At 35.8% G+C, this 21,370-nt stretch overlaps 4 protein-coding genes across 5 annotated transcripts; all 4 read right to left on the bottom strand.

Moving 5' to 3' along the window:
* Window positions 1–43: 43 nt before the first annotated feature.
* LOC111705133 (speedy protein 1-A) lies at window positions 44–8,825 on the bottom strand. Its single transcript, XM_023477592.1, has 6 exons — window positions 8,742–8,825; window positions 5,725–5,818; window positions 5,284–5,434; window positions 2,925–3,123; window positions 1,968–2,167; window positions 44–1,088 (listed from the first exon to the last, which is right to left on the bottom strand). Exons 1-6 carry the CDS (start codon window positions 8,799–8,801, stop codon window positions 1,028–1,030), a joined length of 765 nt encoding a protein of 254 aa, XP_023333360.1. The 5' UTR covers window positions 8,802–8,825; the 3' UTR covers window positions 44–1,027.
* A 612-nt stretch (window positions 8,826–9,437) lies between these two features.
* On the bottom strand, window positions 9,438–12,459 carry LOC111705121 (cleavage stimulation factor subunit 1). The gene is made up of 5 exons (XM_023477581.1): window positions 12,279–12,459; window positions 11,171–11,559; window positions 10,693–10,976; window positions 10,205–10,376; window positions 9,438–9,830 (listed from the first exon to the last, which is right to left on the bottom strand). Exons 1-5 carry the CDS (start codon window positions 12,457–12,459, stop codon window positions 9,522–9,524), a joined length of 1,335 nt encoding a protein of 444 aa, XP_023333349.1. The 3' UTR covers window positions 9,438–9,521.
* A 40-nt stretch (window positions 12,460–12,499) lies between these two features.
* LOC111705103 (trafficking protein particle complex subunit 11) lies at window positions 12,500–17,858 on the bottom strand. Of its 2 annotated transcripts, XM_023477549.1 has the most exons (6): window positions 17,766–17,858; window positions 17,156–17,580; window positions 14,138–16,350; window positions 13,619–14,055; window positions 13,210–13,343; window positions 12,500–13,150 (listed from the first exon to the last, which is right to left on the bottom strand). In XM_023477549.1, the coding sequence occupies exons 3-6, from the start codon at window positions 16,328–16,330 to the stop codon at window positions 12,576–12,578; spliced, it is 3,339 nt and encodes a 1,112-aa protein (XP_023333317.1). In that variant the 5' UTR covers window positions 16,331–16,350; window positions 17,156–17,580; window positions 17,766–17,858; the 3' UTR covers window positions 12,500–12,575. The 2 variants fall into 2 exon arrangements, with proteins under 2 accessions (XP_023333317.1, XP_023333323.1); XM_023477555.1 differs by lacking the exon at window positions 17,766–17,858 and having other exon boundaries at window positions 17,106–17,216.
* Window positions 17,802–20,016, bottom strand: LOC111705115 (E3 SUMO-protein ligase PIAS3). The gene is made up of 3 exons (XM_023477570.1): window positions 19,548–20,016; window positions 18,247–19,148; window positions 17,802–18,129 (listed from the first exon to the last, which is right to left on the bottom strand). Exons 1-3 carry the CDS (start codon window positions 19,909–19,911, stop codon window positions 17,854–17,856), a joined length of 1,542 nt encoding a protein of 513 aa, XP_023333338.1. The 5' UTR covers window positions 19,912–20,016; the 3' UTR covers window positions 17,802–17,853.
* Window positions 20,017–21,370: the final 1,354 nt, after the last annotated feature.

Genomic DNA, 21,370 nt, shown 5'->3' with positions numbered 1-21,370 from the left:
TACAATTGATATTAATATACAATTTTTTAACAATTATGATTAAAACTACACTTTAGCGTGACACGAATACAACATATTAGTTTGTTTTTGCTTTCTTTTACCTTTCTACATTTACTAATTCAAATAAATTTTATGGATTTAATTTATCACTGCCTGAATTTACTCATTGTCTAAAAATCTAGTTTTGAAATACATATTTACAATGGATATTGTGACATTGGAAAATTTTTGAACCGGAAAATTATTTAACAATTATAATTGCGTCACACGATTAGCCTAGGCCGAAGATAGCAAATTAATTTGACGCAAACAGAATAATTAAGTACAGTATATTAACTATGCAGAATTCCCAGGAATTTTTGATAAACGAATAAATGTTGATTTTTTTTATTTATTTTTATTTTATTTACTTTTCGATCAATAAGATAAAGCTCAGCTAGCTAGGGTGGGTATGGATACAATTACAGAATACGTAGATATCATAAATTTTGTTTAAACCAACAAAACTGTTTCAATGACATTGATCAGAATGAGAAAATAGACCAACGACAAAATATTTGATAATTTACTCACATTAATGTCTGAACTTTTTAATACTTTAAATAACTCATCATCAAACGAGATATATTAAGAGGATTCACAACAGTACAATTCAAACTAATGGTAACTGCTCGAAAAAAAACTTGTTTTGAATTGCTAATATGTAACTAAATATATTTGCTTTTCTTATACTTGAGCGTAAAATCAGAACTACAGGAGTAACGAGAACACAAATTCATCCCGATAATGTGAATTTAATTTGATCTTCTTCTCCTGGTTAGTTCTAATAGATATATTATATGGTTGTTATTCTTACTAAAAGAAATAGAAAACCACTCCTTGTAACGCAATCAATCAGAAAATAAAAGTATCTATCTTATTCCAATTATTTCTTTAATTTACAGTGCTGTTGTGAATCATTTATGACACTTATTTAATTCAAGGTTTGTTAACAATCCCATTGGTCTGCTGCTAAATATGTTTAGGACTATTCCATCTCGTCATCAGTAATATCTCCAAACACCCTCTGGGCCTTGTTATAGCAGCACCTGAATTATTAGTCTTAGCAAAATACAGTGGTTCACAGAATAAAAGAGGAATAGGAAGACGATATTAAATAAATCTCAAGTGTATTTGCTTGTAATTGCTTGAAAAAAATACTACTGAATTCAGCAATTTCATCTATGGTTTATATATTACGATAATTATTCAAATTGTAAATAACTATTTAATTTACTGTGCGGTTCAGGGTCACCGTTTTCAGGGACTTAGTAATTAGTAAATAATAAAACTTTTTATTGTTGTATCTTTTCACACTAGCTGGAAACATACCTTTCTCTTACAATCTAAACTTTAAATTCTTAAACTATGCTAAGAACATTTCCGTGGTCATGGGGTTCATCAACGAAAATTTTACAAAAAATGAATTTTAAAGTAAATGAAATTCGTCGTCGTTCAGTTTTCATGGTGCGACCAACGGTTCAGAACAATTTTTATAAAATAGCATCACGTGGACGAAAATCCATATACATGGTACCTATTGTGCTCATTTGAACAATATTGAAGGAGTTACAACATTATTCCAGGGAAATTAATTATCTATGCATATAAAGTAGTAATCTCTGTTTGTTGTATGTATGTCCGATCATAACTCAGGAATTTCTGGACCGATTTGCCCTTTGATTGGCGAACTCGATAGAACTATGGGATTTTTAGCTTAATTTAAAAGGTCTAAGTAGAATAGCTGTTGACTATTATAGAAAACTGAGTTTCATACAAAGCTGGGTTCCCAAGCATAGTGAGATTATAAAGAAATAACTTTTAAGAAAGGGGTGGACGCATTCGACGTATTAAATTTTACCCCTCGACGGAGCGCATAATGAACAGGTTTAAAATACAAAAGTTTTGATTTTAATGCATCATATGACCTGAGACAGGGTTCAGGAGTTCTGTATGGTCCTCTGGGATCTGCAAACTCATGTGCATCCTCTTCACGTTTCCAGTTTCCAACATGATCATCTCTCCTCACCCTTAAACCTATCTGTGGATTCTTCAACATGTGCAGCACAGCGAAGATGGTTGGTTCGGATACACTAGCTCGGTAATTCATCCGTTTGAACAGATTTAACTTCAGGAGATAAATCAAACCTTTAGCTTATTTTTCACGTTGTGCTTAAAATGAACTGTAAAAATGAAGTGTAATTTTAAGTTTTACTTTATTAAACCTTTGACTGATCAAGGATGACAGACGTTTCCTTATTTATCTACAGAAACCCTTATAATGTTGAACACTTTGTTTGCAAGCTGTTTAATATTTAAGGAATATTAATACATTTACTTTTAAGAAGTATTGTAAAGAAATTGTAAATAGTCACATTCGAATTTTTGAAAACAATGAATGTTCAATGAATTTTTCTGGAATATGTATTGAGTTCACAAAGTACGCTATCGTACATTCAAATTTTACGGTTTTTTTTACATGGCATATAAGAGATATATACACTGAGTTCTCTGTCCTCGATGATCAGTCAACGGTTGAAGGTACCGTTGTGAATCATGTGGATGTCCCGCTTTGACGGAAAGTTGCACTTTAAATTACGCTCCCAGTCCGTTCAACTCATAATATTTATAAAATGATTTGAAACTCTATTTTTCAGTTAATCTTTATGTTTATAGATTACACATTTCGAAAAATGTATAGGCGCAGAATTTCTCCTGGGTTATTTAAACGTTAAATTGAATGTAATTTCTAGTCATATACTTCTGTCCTGTTTGGAATCTTTGTTAATATTTACACAAAAACTAGTTCTTTTAAATCACGGAAACATGTCAACCAACCCTATCCCAGCTATCCTTAGTTCTCTTTACATTGGTTTTATATATCCCTTGTTGTCGAAGAACGAAGTCTTCTCGTTGTCCCAGTTTTCTCCGAGCGCCCAGGGAAGTATCTCATACTTGAAGAACGTGACCTCCTCTTCTATATCATGAGCTATATAGAGAGCAGTCCAGAAGTTGTATTCTGTGTACTCCTCTAGGGATAGGTTTCCTCTCTTGAAGTAGATTAACACCAGTACCAGCAGTACCCTAGAGAACACATATTTTGATTTAAAAAATGGAACCACATTTGTAAAATGTAAAAAAGAACAAAAATCTCACGAAATTCAGGGACTTCAGGCACCTTACAATAAACCTATAACATTAGTCACGTGACTTTAGTAGATTACATTTTCACTTTCTAGAGAGAGTCAATTAATTTCGTTCTTGTTTTTTTCCATGAAGTTTGTTGTAATATTTGAACTGTACGATGTACTACACTTTCTCTTTAATGAACCCAAGAGTAACAGGGTTTCTAATGAAAAGAGTAGTCTGTAGTAAAGGAAACCGGGTGGTCTCACGTCAAACGATAATCATTTAAAAACTCCNGCCCGTAAAAATTATTTTTCTGAAGGTCAATTGAGAAAATTAGAAAAGTTTTAAATTTCTAATATGCAGAACAATAAACCTGCTTTCCTCATACTAGGCTGTAAAACCTTTTACTATTTAAGGATCAGACTGCAGGAACCAGAAAAAGATGAAAATAAGATTCAAGGATGGACAATTTCAACTCAAAATAAACTTCAAGCTTAGAAGTCTATCTAATGACAGCAAATAGATATATGTGACGTTTTGATTAAAATGGCTGATATATTGTATACTTTATAAAAAGAAAGGAAAATGTTTTAAATGTTTGGTCTTAATTTAAATTTACCAATTTTATTGTAATGTTCCAAGCTTTTATAAAAAACTCAAAATGGTCATGCAAATGAATATTGTTGCAGAACAATGGGAGATTAAGGAGAAAAAGTCTAAACTTCAACTCTTCCCATCTCTAGAAAGGTATAGAAAATCATAATTAGAGATCAAGACACAAGTCAAGTTCAATATATTTAGAAGGTGAATACAGTTAAAGAAGATATATGGAGGAGTGTTAAGTTGATAAAACCAATCTTGAGGTAAAAGATTAATTAAATCAGCCAGTTGCATGTTCCCTACATAAGTACTATTGTAGAATTATCAACATAAAGAAGAAGCTTCCTGAAGATAAAGAACCAGATTTGTTGGAGATAAAGAAGAAAAGTCATCCAGAGAACAATCAGACTTGTCTAAAGGAAAGGAGGTATTTGATAACTATTATATATGTTGGCCCATATCTAACTGTAAATTTCTGTAGACCTGATATAAGAGTAGACCAACCTGCAGATCCAAGATTTATTAACGTGGATACTGAGAAACAAGGACCAAACCTAAAGTCCAAGATATGTGAAACTTAGAAGATTGTGATAAGGCTCACCCCTGATCCCAACTAGGTGGGATAAAAATTTAAAGGTTGCTCTAAAGTAAAGTACAAAACTGAAAGTTTATCCACTTCAGAACCTGTACCAGAGCGGAACCTGTCCTGAAAGTAACCTTAGAACCAGAGCCCCAGTGTTAATTCTACCTGGAGCTGAACCTGAGATTATCCAACCCTGATTTATACCTGAAAATAAACCTTCTCCGGAGTAGGATTTGGACCTATTGTTGGAGTAGAACCTGAACCTGGAGTTAGCTTAAAGCTATACCTGGAGCTAAACCAGTTAAAACTAATCCAAGATCTAAACCAACATCAGATCTTAATAAGGTTAGAAGGAGTACAATTTACTAAAAAGAAATTTTTGATAGAGTTTAAAGATTACTAAAGAGAAACTGTTAGGATTAATTCTGTACGAAACTCCTAAGATGTAAAGATAACCCTGAGCAAAGCAATCCTGAAATCTTCAAGCTATTCAAAACCATCGGAGAATAATTTGGCAAGAATAAGCAAGATCTAAGAAGAGCATTAAAACACCTCAAAGATCGCATCAGAGTAAGGTTTAGAAATATAAAAGCTTGGAACAAAATTTTAATTTATTTTATTAAAAACTAATTTTTGTTTTTTAGTTTTTCACCGTGTTGAGAGATGAAAATAAAATCTAAACCTACATCTTCTTCCGAGTGCATAAAAGATTCCAAAGAGTGTGTTTTACAAGACCCCTACTTTTCCCAGATGCTCAAAAAATAACAAAATTTCTGGGATTGTACATAGGCCTTAAAATCAAAACTATAGGTGCTACGAGGTCACAATGTCGTACCAGTAATGTCGCATAATTTTGAACTTTTCCTTCTGAACTGGAGTGATAGTTATCCAGTGAGTTAAAATGTATTATTTATTACTATCTCTGATCCGACCTATCTGCTTGCATGAAGCACTCATCCATCCTGAGGAACAATCCAATCCTCTCTGACCCGACCAGGTTATTAAACGTCTCCAACTCCTCTGTCCTGAAGCGCAACAGTCTTAATCCAGGTTCACGGAACTTAGAGTGGGAACTTACTACACCTAAATATGCATATTTAGAATCCAGTTCTTAAGTGACCTAAGCATTTCAATTCCACTCCCAATTCCCTACGTACTCAGAATAGTTAAAAGCGAGAACACAACTTATTTTTTTATTTGAGAGCTCTTGAGAAAAACAAAAATGTTACTTATGCGTTTAATCTAGTGAAGCTACGAGGTCACAAAGTCATGACATTAATGTGGCACATATTTGACTTAACCTTGATATGTGCAAGACATCGCTGTTCAACAAATAACAAAAAGAAATTAAGCTCTAGGCTGGATATCTTTACCTTGAGATAACTCATTATTTTCTTCTGAGCTTAGGTTCGCATCTCCTCCAGGACTTAAAATTATTCTTCTCTTTCTCTTCATTTCAGATCTATCCTATAAATAATCGAAAATAAAATCAAATTTGTGGCTTTGAATAGTCCAATGAACTTGAATCATAGCATGTAATTTTGCAGTATTAAACAGACCAATAATACTTTATAAGTAATTCAATAAGTTGCTAGTAAAGCTGTTTGCTTTGAAACAACATTAAATACACTTAATTATTCGTCTTCCTATTTCAGTTTTCTGGTTCAAACTGTAGGTAACTAGAAGTTCGGGGAATCACAGAATTTTATTGTTACAGGCTAAACTCTAAGCTTTCTTACAATCGTTAATAGTCAGCAAATCTCCTATATTTAATCTTAGTTAGTCTATTTTTGTATCCAATGAACGTCAAAACTGCTGAACCTATCGGGCCCAACATTTTATGCGACAACTCATTTCTGACCCCAGGGGAGGTTTATGGACGGTCAAACTTTAAAACTTTTGACTGGAAATAAGTTTCAACTACTATGATTTTTAATAATTTACCAATTTTCAAAAAAGTATTTCAGAGTAAAAGGCGCATTTATTAATATAGTTAGATAATTTTCATTATTTCACCATTGCTTTTTATGTTTAACATTGTGTTTAAATGGTTAAAACTTTAGGGGGGATGAACCATGATGCAGAACACATGAAAATTGTGATTTAATCGGAACATTGGTACTTTTCTTTCCCTATGTTTCTGTAAGATTTCCATACGAGAACTAAGGGTCCAATGTTCAATTTAAGACCTTAATTTTGACATGTTTAAATAAATTCTAAATAAAGTAGGCAAACAATATGAAAAATAATGAATCCCCTGATTGCATTGGCTTCTATGTTCTTCTTTGTCTCAGTATTTTTTTATTTCTTTTTACTTCATACCACGCTATACTTGTATAACAGTTACAAACGTTAACATAATCCTACATTCTTTTATGCCGAGCCAACATCTTTATTTATTTAAGCTTCACCCTGTTTGGATTATCAAGTTGCTTTACTCTTCTTGCTAAATTTAATTTTGTCCGTCCGAAATCCAGTGTGACGGGTTTCTTCATCTCTTTTTTCAGTTCTTTCTCAGTAAGGCCATAAGAGAATTTTGTACTCAGAGTCTCAGAATACACTTAATTCTCTTTAATTCACAGTGGGACTCATAAAACTGTGAAATGGAAGGAAAACGCTTAACCAATCTATAATCTATGTTTGTTAAGTTTTAAGTCTTGTTTGAAAGTAAAACGGCTCTGAGACAGCTAAGGGCGTAAAGGGGGAAACAACCCTGAAAAATTGCGGGAAGCTTCTATATGTAGAATGTATATATACTTAAATTCTATTTTAAGAATGGATTAAAAACATTTTCCCTGTGGAACACTTAATAAATAAAAAACAAGTTTAGTTATATCTTAGAAAAGGTCGAAATTAATGACTCATTACACATTATAGTTTATCGATAAAAAAAGTATGGCTGAGGGTTCAGTTTGAGCGTCAAGCTTTTAACCTGAAATGGCTTTTTTAACTTTAAACGGCTTTTTCTTTTTGATGCCATTTTTCTTGAAGTAAAAATAATTTATGGCTATTTGTAATAGCTGAAAGGAAAAAAAAATATTGCAAAACTGCAGACAAAATATCTATCTAAATTGCCTTGACAAAAGGAAGCATATTGCATAAATCTTGCAGGGAAGTTTTGCATTTTTTGCTACAGGGTGTCCTACATCATATTAGACCAAGAACTGGTCTAAATTACGATTTTCGGGACTAATTAGAAAATTTCATTTGAATGAATCATTTTGAAAAATAACATAAGGCTTATATAAGAATTTTCTTCCGGAAAATGATAAGTTTTTCAAGTATTTAGGGTTTATTTTGGTGTTACGAGATTGGAGATAATCTAATATCTAATAATAAAGACCACATTTTGGAAATGGCAGGACTAGGGGAATTTTGTGATTATTATCTCTAGAAATTTACTTCTAAAATTAGGTTGACAAATAAACGCAGCAAATTATATCAAAAATCAAGACGACATTCAAGGCCTCTTGCATACTGTCATGTTTCGTGGGACACCCTGTATTTACTTTACAAACGACGATTTTTACATTTTAATGTTTAATAAAATAATGACTTTAATTCACCTATAGCGAATACACACGTTTAAAGTTATTAAACAACTTTATAAAACCAAGAAATTGGAATGGATATGTCCAGGGAGAGCCCAATAGATTGTTTGTAAACAGACTGCTAAACCAGTTTATAGCCCCCGAAACCGAGTTCATTGTTTATTCCAGAATTTATTTTTGAACAGTAAATAAATTCTCTAGTACCACCCAAGGAACTATATATAGGAACGCCAAACTCAAATATACGCATATTATATACTGTACACTGTGGGAGGAATGTAAACAAACCCAGTTGAAGTTTAAGGACTACAGCTCTGATGTGATATTACAGTCCAACAAAAAAAAAACAAGTCAATATATCAAGTTAGAGCGAGTACATATGATTTGTGGCTTTCTGGTCAATATGGAAAATACGATAGCAATATATTCTTATTCCACCCCTTGAGCCCTAATCCCTAAAAAATGATGCGTTGCCCCTGACTTTTTTTTTTATCTCCCCCCACTGCAGTTCACAGATTTGACGTATGAGATATGGCGGTTCCTGGTCTAAATATTTCTTGCGCCCACCCTTGATTATTATAACCTGTCCTGTCCTATCCTCTGCGTAGGTATCAAGGTTGAATATTATACAACAACCCTGAATTTTAGAGAAACCACAATTAAAAACAATAAATACAAAAAAATTTTGGAGAAAACTAAGGATATCTTCTACATTTTAATGACAAAGCTTTAAGGGGACCGTAGTTAATTGGACAAGTAATCATCGAAAAATCAAATTCACTTGAAATTGCTTCTTCGTCATTTCAGTGCTCTCAGATATAAAAGAAAAAATGCCTCGCCTCCTGTGTTTGGATTCCACTGGAGAGTATTCTCTTGAAGAAGGATTTAAGATCTAGCATAATCTAGGAACATGAAATATAAACATAGCAGACAAGAACAAGAGTACACGACTAGAGATTGCTACACGTTCATTTAGATTAAATTAGGTACTTGAGTAACATTGACATCAAAAACAAGATTAAGGGACTGATAACATGAATTCAAGAGGCCCTCCATCCAAAAAGTTTCATTTCCGACTAGCAACAGTAGTACCAGTTACTTTCCTGGATTTCCTATCTGAAAAATTTTTGCCAATTGCAGTTTCATTATATTTAAATGACTTGCAATTTAAAGCAGGAAACAAGAAAGGAGATTGTCGAATAAAACATTTTTTAAGATAAAAAATACGATATTTTCGGTATAAGGACTTTATCGCGAGCCGGGCAGGTAACTCTGTAAATGGAGGGTCACTTGAAATAATGTCGACGGGTTATTTAAACATGAGTTTTAAATTCATTACAATGTGCTTATTCATTCATTACAAGTTTACAGATGCTTAACATTCAGTAGAGAAGTACAAGTACAACTGGACTAACATTTATGTACAGCTGTACTTATTGTAGTAATAGCTGTAATTGACATATATTACAGCTGTGTCTTTAATATAACCCAGCAACTCATTCAAACATTGATTACAGCTGACACAGACATTTATCATTAATCACAAGTTAACGCATTTTATTTCTCTAAAAAGCTGTTCAAATATTTAAATAATTGTAAAATAATGAATAGGAACTAATTTAATGTCTTCTGAACCAGAATCTGGCTCTAAAATCATCTGAGCATGTTAGGAAAGCTGCATGTGTGGGAGAATGCACAATGAGACGAACAGCAGCGTTATGTCCTAGAGACAGTAGTTGCTTCCTGCTCGCGTTCCTGGCGTCCCATACACATAACGACGTCGTCGCCTCGTCGGGGAACATAACGTAGTCCTCGGTGTGGTTGAAGACGGCCTGGGCCAGGTTCTCCTGTTTACCAGTGGTTCCTGCTCCAGTGTAGGCTATTAAACATCGGGAGGTGGACAGTTCCCATAATTTTACCAATGAATCCTGAAATACGGGAAATTAAACTTTGTTTGGGAGAATTTAACTTTGCTTAAGTGTTTAAACACAGATTCATGTTTTGAATCATTTTTAATGAACATTTGCTTTTTTAAAACAAATTTTAACCCTAATAGAAAATATATGGGGAAAAAACGTGCTAAAAACGTTACAAAAGAACATTTTTAACGATCATTTTTGGATCGCTTATCCAATATTTTTTAGTGCAAATATTGCAAAGTTCAATAAAAGCAAACTTTTACAGACAACAGTTTTGAAACTTAGAAGTTTTATTAAAAATATTTGTATAAACGCTAACGATTCATTTATTACTTTTTATAATACATCTATTTTTCATAATGAATCATATATTTTTCTATTACCTTTCCCGATGACAAAACATATTTTCCATTCCGAGAGAAGTTGACAGAGCAAACCTCAGCTCCATCATGAGCCTGGAGAAAGGTTGAAATACAACGGTTTGAGACTGCGTCCCAGATCTTGATACTACCGTCCGCGGACCCAGAGACAAAATGTTTCCCATCATTTGCCCATCTTAATAGAGCAAAAATATATGAATTGAATACAGCTAGAGTATATAATTTTATCAATAATAATTTTCATAATTTAGGAGAATAAAACAAATACGGAGACGTTAATGCTTTATATTCAAATCTTTCAATTAAATAGATCAAATCAAATTTTACCACATAACATTTAAGGGGCGCCTAACTCACATGATCAAATCACGAAGTGACTTAACTAGATAAGAAATAAAACAAGGCCTTTTTGCGTGACTTGACAAAATTGTATAACGTTTTTAAATGAACTTGTTAATTTTCCAATAATTTAAAAAATATATTTAACATACTTAACAGAGTTAATGGCAGCACTGTGGTGATGAGAGGGTATAGCACTTATAAAACATTGAGCCGTATTTACATCGTAAAGACGGAGAATATTTGTGGCGCTTCCTGCCACCAAGAAATCTCCGCTGGGATGAAACGACATGCAGGTCAAAGGCGCCGCGTCGGTCATTGTTCGGAACGCCTTTTTTGCTGAAGCCTTGCTGTAGTCGAAGAGTTTTATTGTGAAATCATTTGAACCAGAGGCAAGGATGGCTTCTTTAGGATGAAACTCGAGACACGTGACTTCCTGAAAAAACAACACGTGTAAAACTAATTTGAGTCACTACAGCAATCATCCTCTCACACAAATAAACAAACAAATATAAGATATTTATTTAACGATTTATTCAATAGATCTATACCACTTGTCTCTATCTGAATAAAACACCCCCTTGAACTAAGATTTATTCCTGAAATATTGGAATTAATAATAATATTCACCTCAAGATGATCGTACAGGGTTCTAATTACAGGATGTCCTGTCTGATCTAAATGTCCTCGGCTCTCAGGATTAGATTTTGCCAGCATCCGGTCGACATCAAGTACTTTTATACTCGCGTCCACGCTTCCGGTAGCGCACAGTTGACCGTCAGGACTAAATGCTCCGCTACGACAGTTTCCTTTGTGACTTGTCACATACGCAGTTTCATATTGAGCAGGTTCCGGAGCATTACTCTGCATCTCCGTCTCATACTCCAGGTCCAACCCTGGACCTAGGATTCTCTCAGCCCTGTTTTGTGTTCTGTGTTTAGACTCGGACTCTCTCTCTAGTCCCAGGGTGACAACATGCATCAACCTGTCTGAAGGGGGGCAGGGAGGGTCGGTGTGGACTGAAATTAAAATAAAAACATACTTTTATCGTTTATTCTTCAAAATCTGTACATACATAACATACATGAGAGAAGTAAAAATTCAACAAAACAAAAAACAAGATAAAATAAAAACCTATTTTAAGATTTACAAATAACATAAAACATGCATTTTTTGAAGAGTTGCTTAAGTTTTCGAAGGGGGTGGGTGCGGGAATGGGCCTTTGCTTTACAACCAAGGTTATAATTTCAAACATTATATTTACGCTCATAAACTAAAGCACAAAAGAAAATGTTTTGATAATCATAACTTCACGTGACAGGGGTAATATTTTAAAGAATTACCCCACCCCTCCCACCACTTTCCTCCTATATCTATTGTTACTGGTGAAAAAAATTATCTTTCAACAAAATGTAAATCTAGGTAGAGCTACTTTTCATAAACCTCTCTGTTGACAAATTAAGTAACAAATAAAGCTAAATCAATAACAGGGTTTATTTCCTCCAATAACTGTAAGATTTACAATAACAATAATTTTCCTCTTACACTCTCTTTGCAATCTATAAAGTGTCCTAAAATCTCCCCCATTCCCCTTCTTTGAGTTAACAAAGCATTTTTAATCACTAGTCGAGTATTTGTTTCCATATATGGCTGGCCAAAAAAAGTTGTGGCTTCAAAAATATTTTTTTTTAACAGTAAATATAAAATGTTGTTAAATTAAACATAAAAAATGTCTTACCCATATTTGAGAGAGTTACAGCAACTTGTTGGTAACCGTCATAGAAGAGTTGTGAGATGATGAGCCTGTAGAGAAGCTCTCTCGTCTGGATAATATTGGACGGGATAGGGTGGGACGGGGTGGAGATGGTGGTCGCAACCGGTATACCCGGTATTCCCTTGTTCATATTAAAGTTATTCATCTGAAATCAGAGTTATATAAAGTCAAACGAATTAAAATAATAAATGCAGATATTTATATAATATATTAATAATTAATAATGAATGGAATTACAAACGACTAGTCATGGATGATATTTCAAGCCTTCGCAGTTTTCTTTCCATGAACAACGAAAGGCAGGTTAGGGATCACAGTGGGTTCCTTTAGTTCAAAATTTCTTACATTATTGGATTGATTTTCACTAGGTTTATCAAGGGGAAGAACTAGGAGTTGAAGAGGGAGGGTTCGGGAGATTATCTCATCAACAATCCCGCATCTATCCAGGGAAATAACTCCTCCACTACCTAGCGGAACTATCCGAAGCTTGGGTAGGAACAAATTCCCCGTGATGAGAGGATAAAGTAGACACCGGACTTTGCAAATATCCTTGGGAAATATCTTGACTCGGAGCTGCTTAGGACCAGAGAACATGAAGGAGTCGGACGGATCCATAGTCAAGGAATACTCCTGAACTTCTCCGGTCTTGTTCTCCAGCATGTATAGCACCTCCGCTGGAGTTCTTAGGATTCCGAACGAAGGAAGAGTGAATTTGAGAGCTAAAAAGCTCCGGGAAACCTTAACACTTTGCAGATCAAAAACTGTTTCGTTCACGATATCAGAAAATTTTCTTCTCCAAAAAAGATAAAATCTTCCCAAATTGATAGTTTCGGACTCTGAAATAAAACAAATATAATTTTTAAATCAAGTGTAGTTTTTTATAAGTTGTTTTTACCTAGTTGCAAGAAAAGATCTTTATCAGGAACTAAGGCTGGAAATCCTTGCTCTAGTTTAAAATTATCACAGAGCTCACTTCCTTCAAGAGAATGAGTCGGATTCTCAATCTTGAGAGGTGCTCTGCAATCCATCCTGGAAACAGAATTGTAAAATAATAAGCTTTCTTTAATAATCGATTTTTTTTTTCAAAATTAGAGATTATTTGATTTTTTGACAGTAAAAGATTATTTGATTTTAAGAAAAAAAATAAACTGATTAATAACAGAAGAAACGTTATAGTGATATTTTTAATTATGTTGATGGAGGGGTATGTAGAGATATTTGACAAAAAGAAAGTTATGCCACCCCCCCCCCCATCCCCTCACCCCTCTACTCAAATGAAAGCTGTTTGTTGAGCTAAAGGTTACCTAGATCCAGTAACTACCAGCGTATGCGGAGAAATACAGGAAACCTCGCAAACAATTAAAAAGGATTCGTCGGCCACAACTTGTTTGGTTTCCTCCAGTAGCTGGTTCAACAGAGAGAAATTAAATGAAAACGGAGGAGAAACCTCGAGCTGGAAAACTTTACAACAGGAACACACACAGGGTTCTCCATCCAGCTCGATTGTGTACCGGAGCTCACAGGATATAGCTCTCATACCCAGAGTAGACGGTCGGATAAAGAAACTAATATGATCGGTTTCGTTGGAAGGCAAAGACGATAGTTTTACAGAGGATTTCATCGTCTCCAGTGGTTGAGATCCACCTGGGGTAGTTGGAGATGCTGGGAATCCAGGAAAAGTACTCAAGTAGGTTGTATCGGATATCAGAGGATCACCTCCGTCTCGCAACCAGCAAAAAACCTGCGGAAATATATCAGATAATTATGCTTCCTACATATATTCAAATATAAAAGATGGATTTTTTTGAATAATTTGAACTAACCTCAATATCTTTAGCAGTTGATTCTTCCTTGTTTTCCAACTTGAGCTTGAAGTTGAACCATTCTCCAATCAGAACAACAGGTTCTCCAACGCACTCAACTTCGATATTTGAGTCCCTGGGACCCAGCTTACATCCGATATTATAGAGTTTAGTGCCTTCGAGCTCTTTCGTGAACAATATTTTATCAAAGTTCTCCAGTTTAAACCTGATACTTTTAACACACAGAAGTTCTCCATAATGTTTAGATTTTGTATCGAGCTTTAGAGAAACTTGGATCTGGGAGTTGGCATCAACAGATTTAGGCTCCGAGATAGTACATTGTTCATCGAACCCAGTGAGATTAAACTTACAGCTCAGAGAACAAACAACAACATGGTTGTTGGTACTGTTTCTTACATCCAGAGTAAGATTAATACTATCTCCTATTTTAGAGCTTTGCGGTAAATTCGGAATTATATTTATTGATGAGTTGACCATTGGGATAGTAACACAAATCTCTCCTATAGATTCTAGTTTATCCTTCCACAACTTGGCCGCCTGACCAACGGAAGCTCGTTCACTTTTCCCGGTCAGACTTGGTTCTGGTAGAGGAGGTTTAAGATCCATTACTAGGAACAGGTTCTGCTCTATCCTTAGTTTATCAGTAAGAGAACATTCCGACTCAACGCTAGTAAGGTCTAAACAAAGTTGAATATAAGTCTCCAGGTTTATCGTTAAGAACGCACACTTGATTGCCTTGAGAAGTGTAGCAGTGCAGAGATACAACCAACCTTCGTTCCTATATCCTTCCGCGCACTCTAGGAGAACCTTAAGTGCATCTTCATACTTCTGATCGATCATCAACTCCTCCGCCATCTGAACCTGAACCTGGTTTTTCATCCTGGGTGAGTTAAATGCTAGAAACTGCTGAACAGCGGCCTCCTGGAGTTTTAAAATAAGTTGACTGTGTTTGGTTTTAGTTCTCTCTATATACTGAAGCGCTTCAATACCTTCCTTCTCACGTTGCATATCCACAGGTTCAATCTTACCAGGTCTCCAGGGGCGCTGCCCGTAGAACTCAGTATAATCCAGGAGAGGATCAGGTTCAGGATAGGATGTAAACTGGTTACATTGCTCCTCGGCTAGTTTACGTCTAGAGACAGCATAGTCTGCCGCTAGCTGGAAATATATTCCTGGGTGCTGGGTTTGAATAGCGAGTTGACCGTTCCTGTGCGCGTCAAGGAACAGGTTTGCAAACATTGCTGCCTGAGCAGATTGCCAGGCTGAGTGTTCCCAACCCAACTCAGGAACACCGGTTTTTGATTTAAAGTTGTCAAGATGCTTCCGAAATTGAGCAATAGCATCCCGAGGAAGATTTAGCTTGAAACCAAGTCTGCATATCTTATAGTTTATGTAACCAGCAACAGTTTTATACTCAACAACGTTAAAATCATTTAGTTTAGATTCTAATATCAGTGCGTACGCAGTTTGATACGCTTTCTGTGCAGAGTGTAGATCATTCTTCATCTCGTTTAAGTATCCCAACTTGAACATGTGCCTTATCAGTAGAACCATATGACTGGCTTTGTTCAACCCGTCCTTGTGTCCACGGACATTCTTGATCTCCAGGTGGTAGTAGTTCTGACTGAGCTCATGTAGTACAGCTTCAAGTCGAATTACAGAAGGGAGTAGTTGATCCTTGACTCCCATTACAAACAAAGATCTCGGAGATATCTCACAGTGGGCACAGAAACTCGTCACGGAATCATTCTCTCCGCGACTACTCTCCTCCTGCATGAGAACAACGGAGATCTTGGTTCCGCGTCCCTGAAGCGCAGTTCTCATTTGCTCAACCTTCTCCCCGCATATCCGGGACTTCTCTTTTATCTCCGGGTCCTGCCAATTCAGTTCAAAGAACAGGACAACAACGGAAGAGATAACATTTTGGTGTTTGTTAATCCAGTTTTTTTTTAACAATCCTTTTGGAACATACCATTCATAGTTCGCTTTCTTTGGTTTAATTGGTGGAAAATCTGAACCGCTAGTTCCTGAGATATTTACGAAGTGGAGAGAATGTCTATCCAACCCTCTGTTGCTGGTAAACACGTCCCAGACCTTCCTATTTGAGGCTTGATTCAGATCTAGTCCATAGAACCCGATAAGAGGCTGGGGGGTTCGGAGGATTTCATGGGGAAACTCGTCCAATTCGATCATCTTAAATCAAGTCAGGGACCCTAAAGTGCAGTTTTTAAAATTACTAAGATTTGATTAAAAATCGTTTAAAACTAAACCTGTTTCAACTTTTACAAAAATATTTTTATTATTCAAATCTATATTAGGTTCAAACATGCGATACAGTTACCTTAAATATTCCCCCCCCTTAAACTATTGATCATAAGAGGCATATTGACCTTGTGTATATAAATATTTAGAGTACAGAAGACTTGAAAAACAAACAATACAAATGAAAAAATACGACGTACACAACCAATTTGTCTAAAAATGTCCAGTGACACACTTTAATATTTCCCATTCTGCGGCTATCCCAAACAATAACTCCTTAAGCATGTATGTTTTAACTTCCTGAAATAATCTCAAATGTGTGATTTGTTGATGAAATGCCAAAAAAAGATAAATTTCTTTCATATTTTCAGATTATTTATGGTTTTAAGTTTTGCTTCAAGTTCATGATTTTTATATCTGTTGTACCAATTGCATAATTAATTCCCTTACCAAACTGAAATCTAACATCAGATATATTTCTATTATATAATGAAAATAATTAATCCCTGGACTAAATTCTGAACTAGTTTCAAAACGTTTTAATTCGCATACATCAAAAATACAAGGATGGATGGAGGGTGGGTACTTTAGGCCGCGTGTAAACTAGTGATGTATCCACGAACACAGCCAACTCACTTGTTGATATTCAAAATGAATTGTAACATTTTCTTATTAATAACTTCTTAATAAACATTGGGAACATGACCTGAACTTTACAGATTGTTTCTGAGACATAAAGAGAAAACATCAACTTACTTCTGACGAAAATGGCAGGAAATTAAGGAAGAATTATGTCATTCTTCTGTCTGAAATAAAAATGAGAATATAAGCTAATTACAAATATATTTACACATTTTGTAATTTCAGTTACATGTGCACCACAGTACAAAGTTAAAACTATTTTACAAAGTAATTAAGACATACTATTACTATATAAATGATACAGTAAAAAACGAAAGTATGAAGGTTGGCCTACGCCATGGTTTATCTTATTTCTATATTCAGGTAAAATATTGAAAATTTCTTGCACACACCTTATTATTATCATTAAAGAACTTAGAACTAATAAAGATATTCAATGGGACATTTAATGATGGTAACGGGTATAACACTGTAAGAGTAATACTATGTTCTATGGCTGATCACTTGAAAGTAAACACGTTTTGATGGTTTTAACATTACTTGATTCAAGTTAAGATTGATAAAGTACAGAATACAGTGTCCGAATTTAATGAATTTAAGTCGCGTCAAAAATACCCCGAAAACCGGTTTCAATTGAGCGCCGGCATAAATCTTGAAAAATGTAATACAATTTTATGTGGATCCAACCATATTTGAGCTGCGGCTCAAATTCTTTAAATTCGACCTCAGATTCACTAGACTCAAGTTCAGAATCTTTTGATTCAAATTCAAAATCACTTTATTTTTGTTCGAAATCATTTGATTCAAGAGGTTCACTCAAGGTCAATGCATTCTATCTCTCCTGAGGGTGCAACTGGAGCAGGAGTACCTCCCTCGTCATCAGATCCAGATCCTGCAGCTGCAGCAGTTCCAGCTGTTTCAGAGTCATCATCTGCAGGCGCAGCCTTTGGAGCAATGAGAGGAGCACCTCCCTCATCATCAGAGAGATCAACAAGATCAACTTCTTCCTTATTCTCCTCCTCCTCTTCCTTCTTCTTCTTCTTCTTAGCGTCCTCTTCTTCTTTAGGAACAGGGTGCCAGGATCCATCCTTAATATTTCAGATTATATTCATTTCATAAAAATTTAAGATCTTGAGATAATGACCTTATTTTGCTAACCTTCACCCCCCCCCCCCCCCCAACAAAATCTTAATTATAAATTCTACCTCATTAAGAATGATTTCGTTCTCCTCCACTGGAAGCACTGGATCCTTAATAACTTCCAGGAAGTATCCGTCAACAAGTAGATTGTCGTATAGAGCAGGACTATCACATACTGGACACTGCCAGGTTGGTTTCCTTTCATTCATCTGTAGGAACAAACTAGCGTCGAAACATTGAAGATGGTCGCAAGTCGACGGACGACATGGGATGGTCATCCTCATCTTACCAAGTGGGCAGGCGACCGTCACCTTTAAGTTAGTTGTCGCAATATCGTCCTCGTCGTCACTTAGCTTCTTCTTAATGATTTCCCGGGTGAACTCAGGATTCCTGGTCCCCTTCTTCTTCAACCTGTCCAGGAGGTCCTCACTGCTCAGCTTCTCAACCAACCAGATACCTGCAACCCAATTCTTAGCGTACTCAGACGCCCATTTAATGTTCACAATGTTCGGCAGGATCGGAGAGAGTTTGCACAGTGGTGTGATATTGATAGGTTTAGGGGGTCTCTTCGGCTCCACATTTGGCTTGTTGGTTGGGATGGGATTTGGTAACTGACACATCTTGCTGTTAACCTGAACACAGATACTTGGAGGGAACTCGTCCCCCTGCTCCACCGTACTATCCAAGGGACAGAACCTCAACTGAACCTGGTAGAGGTAGTCAAGCTTACTCCCCATACGGATATCCCGGTTCGAAGCTATGTCTGTGGCCTGCTGCGGAGTGAGCTGGAACTGAAACTGAGCCTCCTGGAACCTACTGGAACCCTGAGCTAGAAGAGAGGTCGGGGGTAGAAGTTCTCCGTGTATATCGTAGAAAGGAAGTTTCTTGAGTTTAACGTTTGCAGGTTGTGGGACTGAACTACCAGGTTTAACCTGATAACCTTGTTGAGCTCCGTAAGCTGGTGCACCTGAAACATATTCTGGTTTTAAGAGATAACAGTTTTTTTTTGTGGGAACATCGGTTCCAAGAAGTTCAACTTAGTTACCTACTGTACAAATCTTGATTCAAAACTGAAAATTTAAACAAAAACAAATCTATTAGTTTGCTGACCAAAATGTTAAAAACTTTTTATGTTTGCATGGAGCTTCAGTTTGAGTATTATTTCAATGCAATAAAAACATGGCAGACTTTATGTAGATTCACAATTTCCAATGGTCAAAAGAAGTTGTTATATTCTGCTGACTTTTAGACAAACACAGAACATACTAGACATCTTTCAAAAACTTTAAATGTAGAGTTATATTTTGATGGAATAGATTACCAAACTTATTTTTTCTTATCTAAGGAAAATTTATCCAAGTCTAACCTGGAAAAGAAGGTGGTTGAGTGTACGGGTTTCTAGTTTGTGAGAGAGCAGCTTGTTGAGCAGTATATCCTGCTAAACTAAGCATCTGTTGATAAGCAGCTGCGGTGTAATTCATATTTCCTCCTGGACCCATCATCTTTAAAACTGCTGATCTATCTCCGCTCTTAAATATTTCTGTAATTTTAGTTTCAATATGTTTAGATCTAAGTTTCAGAAGAGAATTTGCTCTATCTCGTAGTTCTAATTTACTTCCGAACTTGTTTCGACCGGCGAACCCGAGTAAAAGTTGTAATTCTGGAGCTCGTAGGCATTCAATCATACCCTGTAAACATTCTACCGTATCTTGAGCTGATAGGGCTGACATGGCACACTGGAGAATCCATACTGAGACAAGGATATCAAATCTTAATCACTCAAACTTGCTCAATTCCTTGGTTTAACTATCTGAAACGTAAAGGTTAGAGTTAAATATTATTACTTATATGTCCACAAAATTTTAATCTCTAAACATTAATATTCTCCAAACGTCGATCGTTTAAATTATTTTAACTGAAAGCGTAATGGGCGTTTTATTTACACAATAAATTGTCGGCGAATTCGGAGAAATTGCATTCTTTCATTGTAAATCCAATATGGCGGGGATAGGCCGAATCTGTCTCAACCCAACACAGCCTGCTGGTAGAAGGTCGGGTCGGGTTGTAGGTCGGGCCAGTACAGTAAACAGATCCCACCTGCAATATTTGGCGAGCCAGTCCTTTTTATTATTTTGATGAGACCAAGACAAACGTACCGGTACTTTGTTTTGGTCGTGACAGTACATTTTGATGAGCAAAAACGTCCTTGATAAGAAGTCGAACCTGTACGTTACTTGTTTTTGTTTAAACCAATAACTAACTTTTCTTCCAAATATTCAAGAGTTTCATTGGTTCTCTGAATAAGTAAATCAGGTTTATCAAGTGTACATTGTAGGACACATGCATTAAACAAAATTGTCGGTCAATTTATAATCTTAAATTAATATGCAGCCTGCAGGACGTGTCCCACATCAAATTAGACCGCATCAATGGGTCTAAATTACGATTTGGAGACGAATCAGAAAATTTAGGAATAGTGAATAATTTTGAAAAGTTTAATACGGCGGTGTGAACGATTTTTGGACCCCCCCCCCGCCCCTTCCAGCCCTCTCCCTCCTATCAATTTTGTACATGGATCTTGTATGCTAGACATGGATATAATTGACCATGTGGCCGCAGCGCTCGGCCCCCTAGCCTGTCCTAGCCGCAGCGCTCGGCCCCCTAGCCTGTCCTAGCCGCAGCGCTCGGCCCTGAAAGTGTTAACTAACCTAACCCTGTGGCCGCAGCGCTCGGCCCCCTAGCCCATCCTAGCCGCAGCGCTTGACCCAGAAAGTGTCTTAACTTAACCTAACCCTAAATAATAATAAATATTAATTTACTAATTTCGTCCATGTACAAAATTGATAGGAGGACGGGGGGTCCAAAAATCGTTCACTAGGACAGACCCATTACGGCTAATAGAAAATATTTTTTTTTGCAGTATTATGTGCGTATTTTGGCGTTAAAGATTGGAGATAATTTAATGATATGAGATTATTTAACTACTTAATTTTGTAACTTTCGAAAGATGATTGTGAACAAATCGGTTTCATTGATTGTATTGGTATTGCAACATGATAATTTCTTCAGCTACGATTGTTCTTCAAGTTTTTATATATTATTAATATTTTTATGTAAACATAACAACCCAATTAACGATCGTATGGTTTGTCCTAGAGAACGATTTTCGACCCCCCCCCCCCCCCCCCC

This window comes from Eurytemora carolleeae, unplaced genomic scaffold (genome assembly GCF_000591075.1).
Source record: "Eurytemora carolleeae unplaced genomic scaffold, Eaff_2.0 scaffold2, whole genome shotgun sequence".
NCBI classification, from domain to species: domain Eukaryota; kingdom Metazoa; phylum Arthropoda; class Copepoda; order Calanoida; family Temoridae; genus Eurytemora; species Eurytemora carolleeae.
Note: the sequence above shows the minus strand (reverse complement) of the source record. Positions and strands in the feature narration are given on the sequence as shown.

Bases quoted from the DNA above. Each gene is read 5' to 3' on its own strand.
- LOC111705133 (XM_023477592.1), bottom strand. From the start codon at position 8,801: ATGCTAGATCTTAAATCCTTCTTCAAGAGAATACTCTCCAGTGGAATC. The intron at 3,124-5,283 runs GTCGGATCAGAG...TGTGTTCTCTAG, and splicing joins TGCTTCATGCAAGCAGATAG to GGTACTGCTGGTACTGGTGT. The intron at 2,168-2,924 runs GGATATATAAAA...TATCTCCTGAAG, and splicing joins CTTCGTTCTTCGACAACAAG to TTAAATCTGTTCAAACGGAT.
- LOC111705121 (XM_023477581.1), bottom strand. From the start codon at position 12,459: ATGAATAACTTTAATATGAACAAGGGAATACCGGGTATACCGGTTGCG. The intron at 10,377-10,692 runs GTATGTTAAATA...TGCTCTATTAAG, and splicing joins GCTGCCATTAACTCTGTTAA to ATGGGCAAATGATGGGAAAC. The intron at 9,831-10,204 runs GTAATAGAAAAA...CCCGTATTTCAG, and splicing joins ATGTTTTGTCATCGGGAAAG to GATTCATTGGTAAAATTATG.
- LOC111705103 (XM_023477549.1), bottom strand. From the start codon at position 16,330: ATGATCGAATTGGACGAGTTTCCCCATGAAATCCTCCGAACCCCCCAG. The intron at 14,056-14,137 runs GTTAGTTCAAAT...ATATTTCCGCAG, and splicing joins CAACTGCTAAAGATATTGAG to GTTTTTTGCTGGTTGCGAGA. The intron at 13,151-13,209 runs GTAAAAACAACT...GTTTTATTTCAG, and splicing joins AGATCTTTTCTTGCAACTAG to AGTCCGAAACTATCAATTTG.
- LOC111705115 (XM_023477570.1), bottom strand. From the start codon at position 19,911: ATGTCAGCCCTATCAGCTCAAGATACGGTAGAATGTTTACAGGGTATG. The intron at 19,149-19,547 runs GTTAGACTTGGA...AATATGTTTCAG, and splicing joins TCAACCACCTTCTTTTCCAG to GTGCACCAGCTTACGGAGCT. The intron at 18,130-18,246 runs GTAGAATTTATA...TGAAATATTAAG, and splicing joins ACGAAATCATTCTTAATGAG to GATGGATCCTGGCACCCTGT.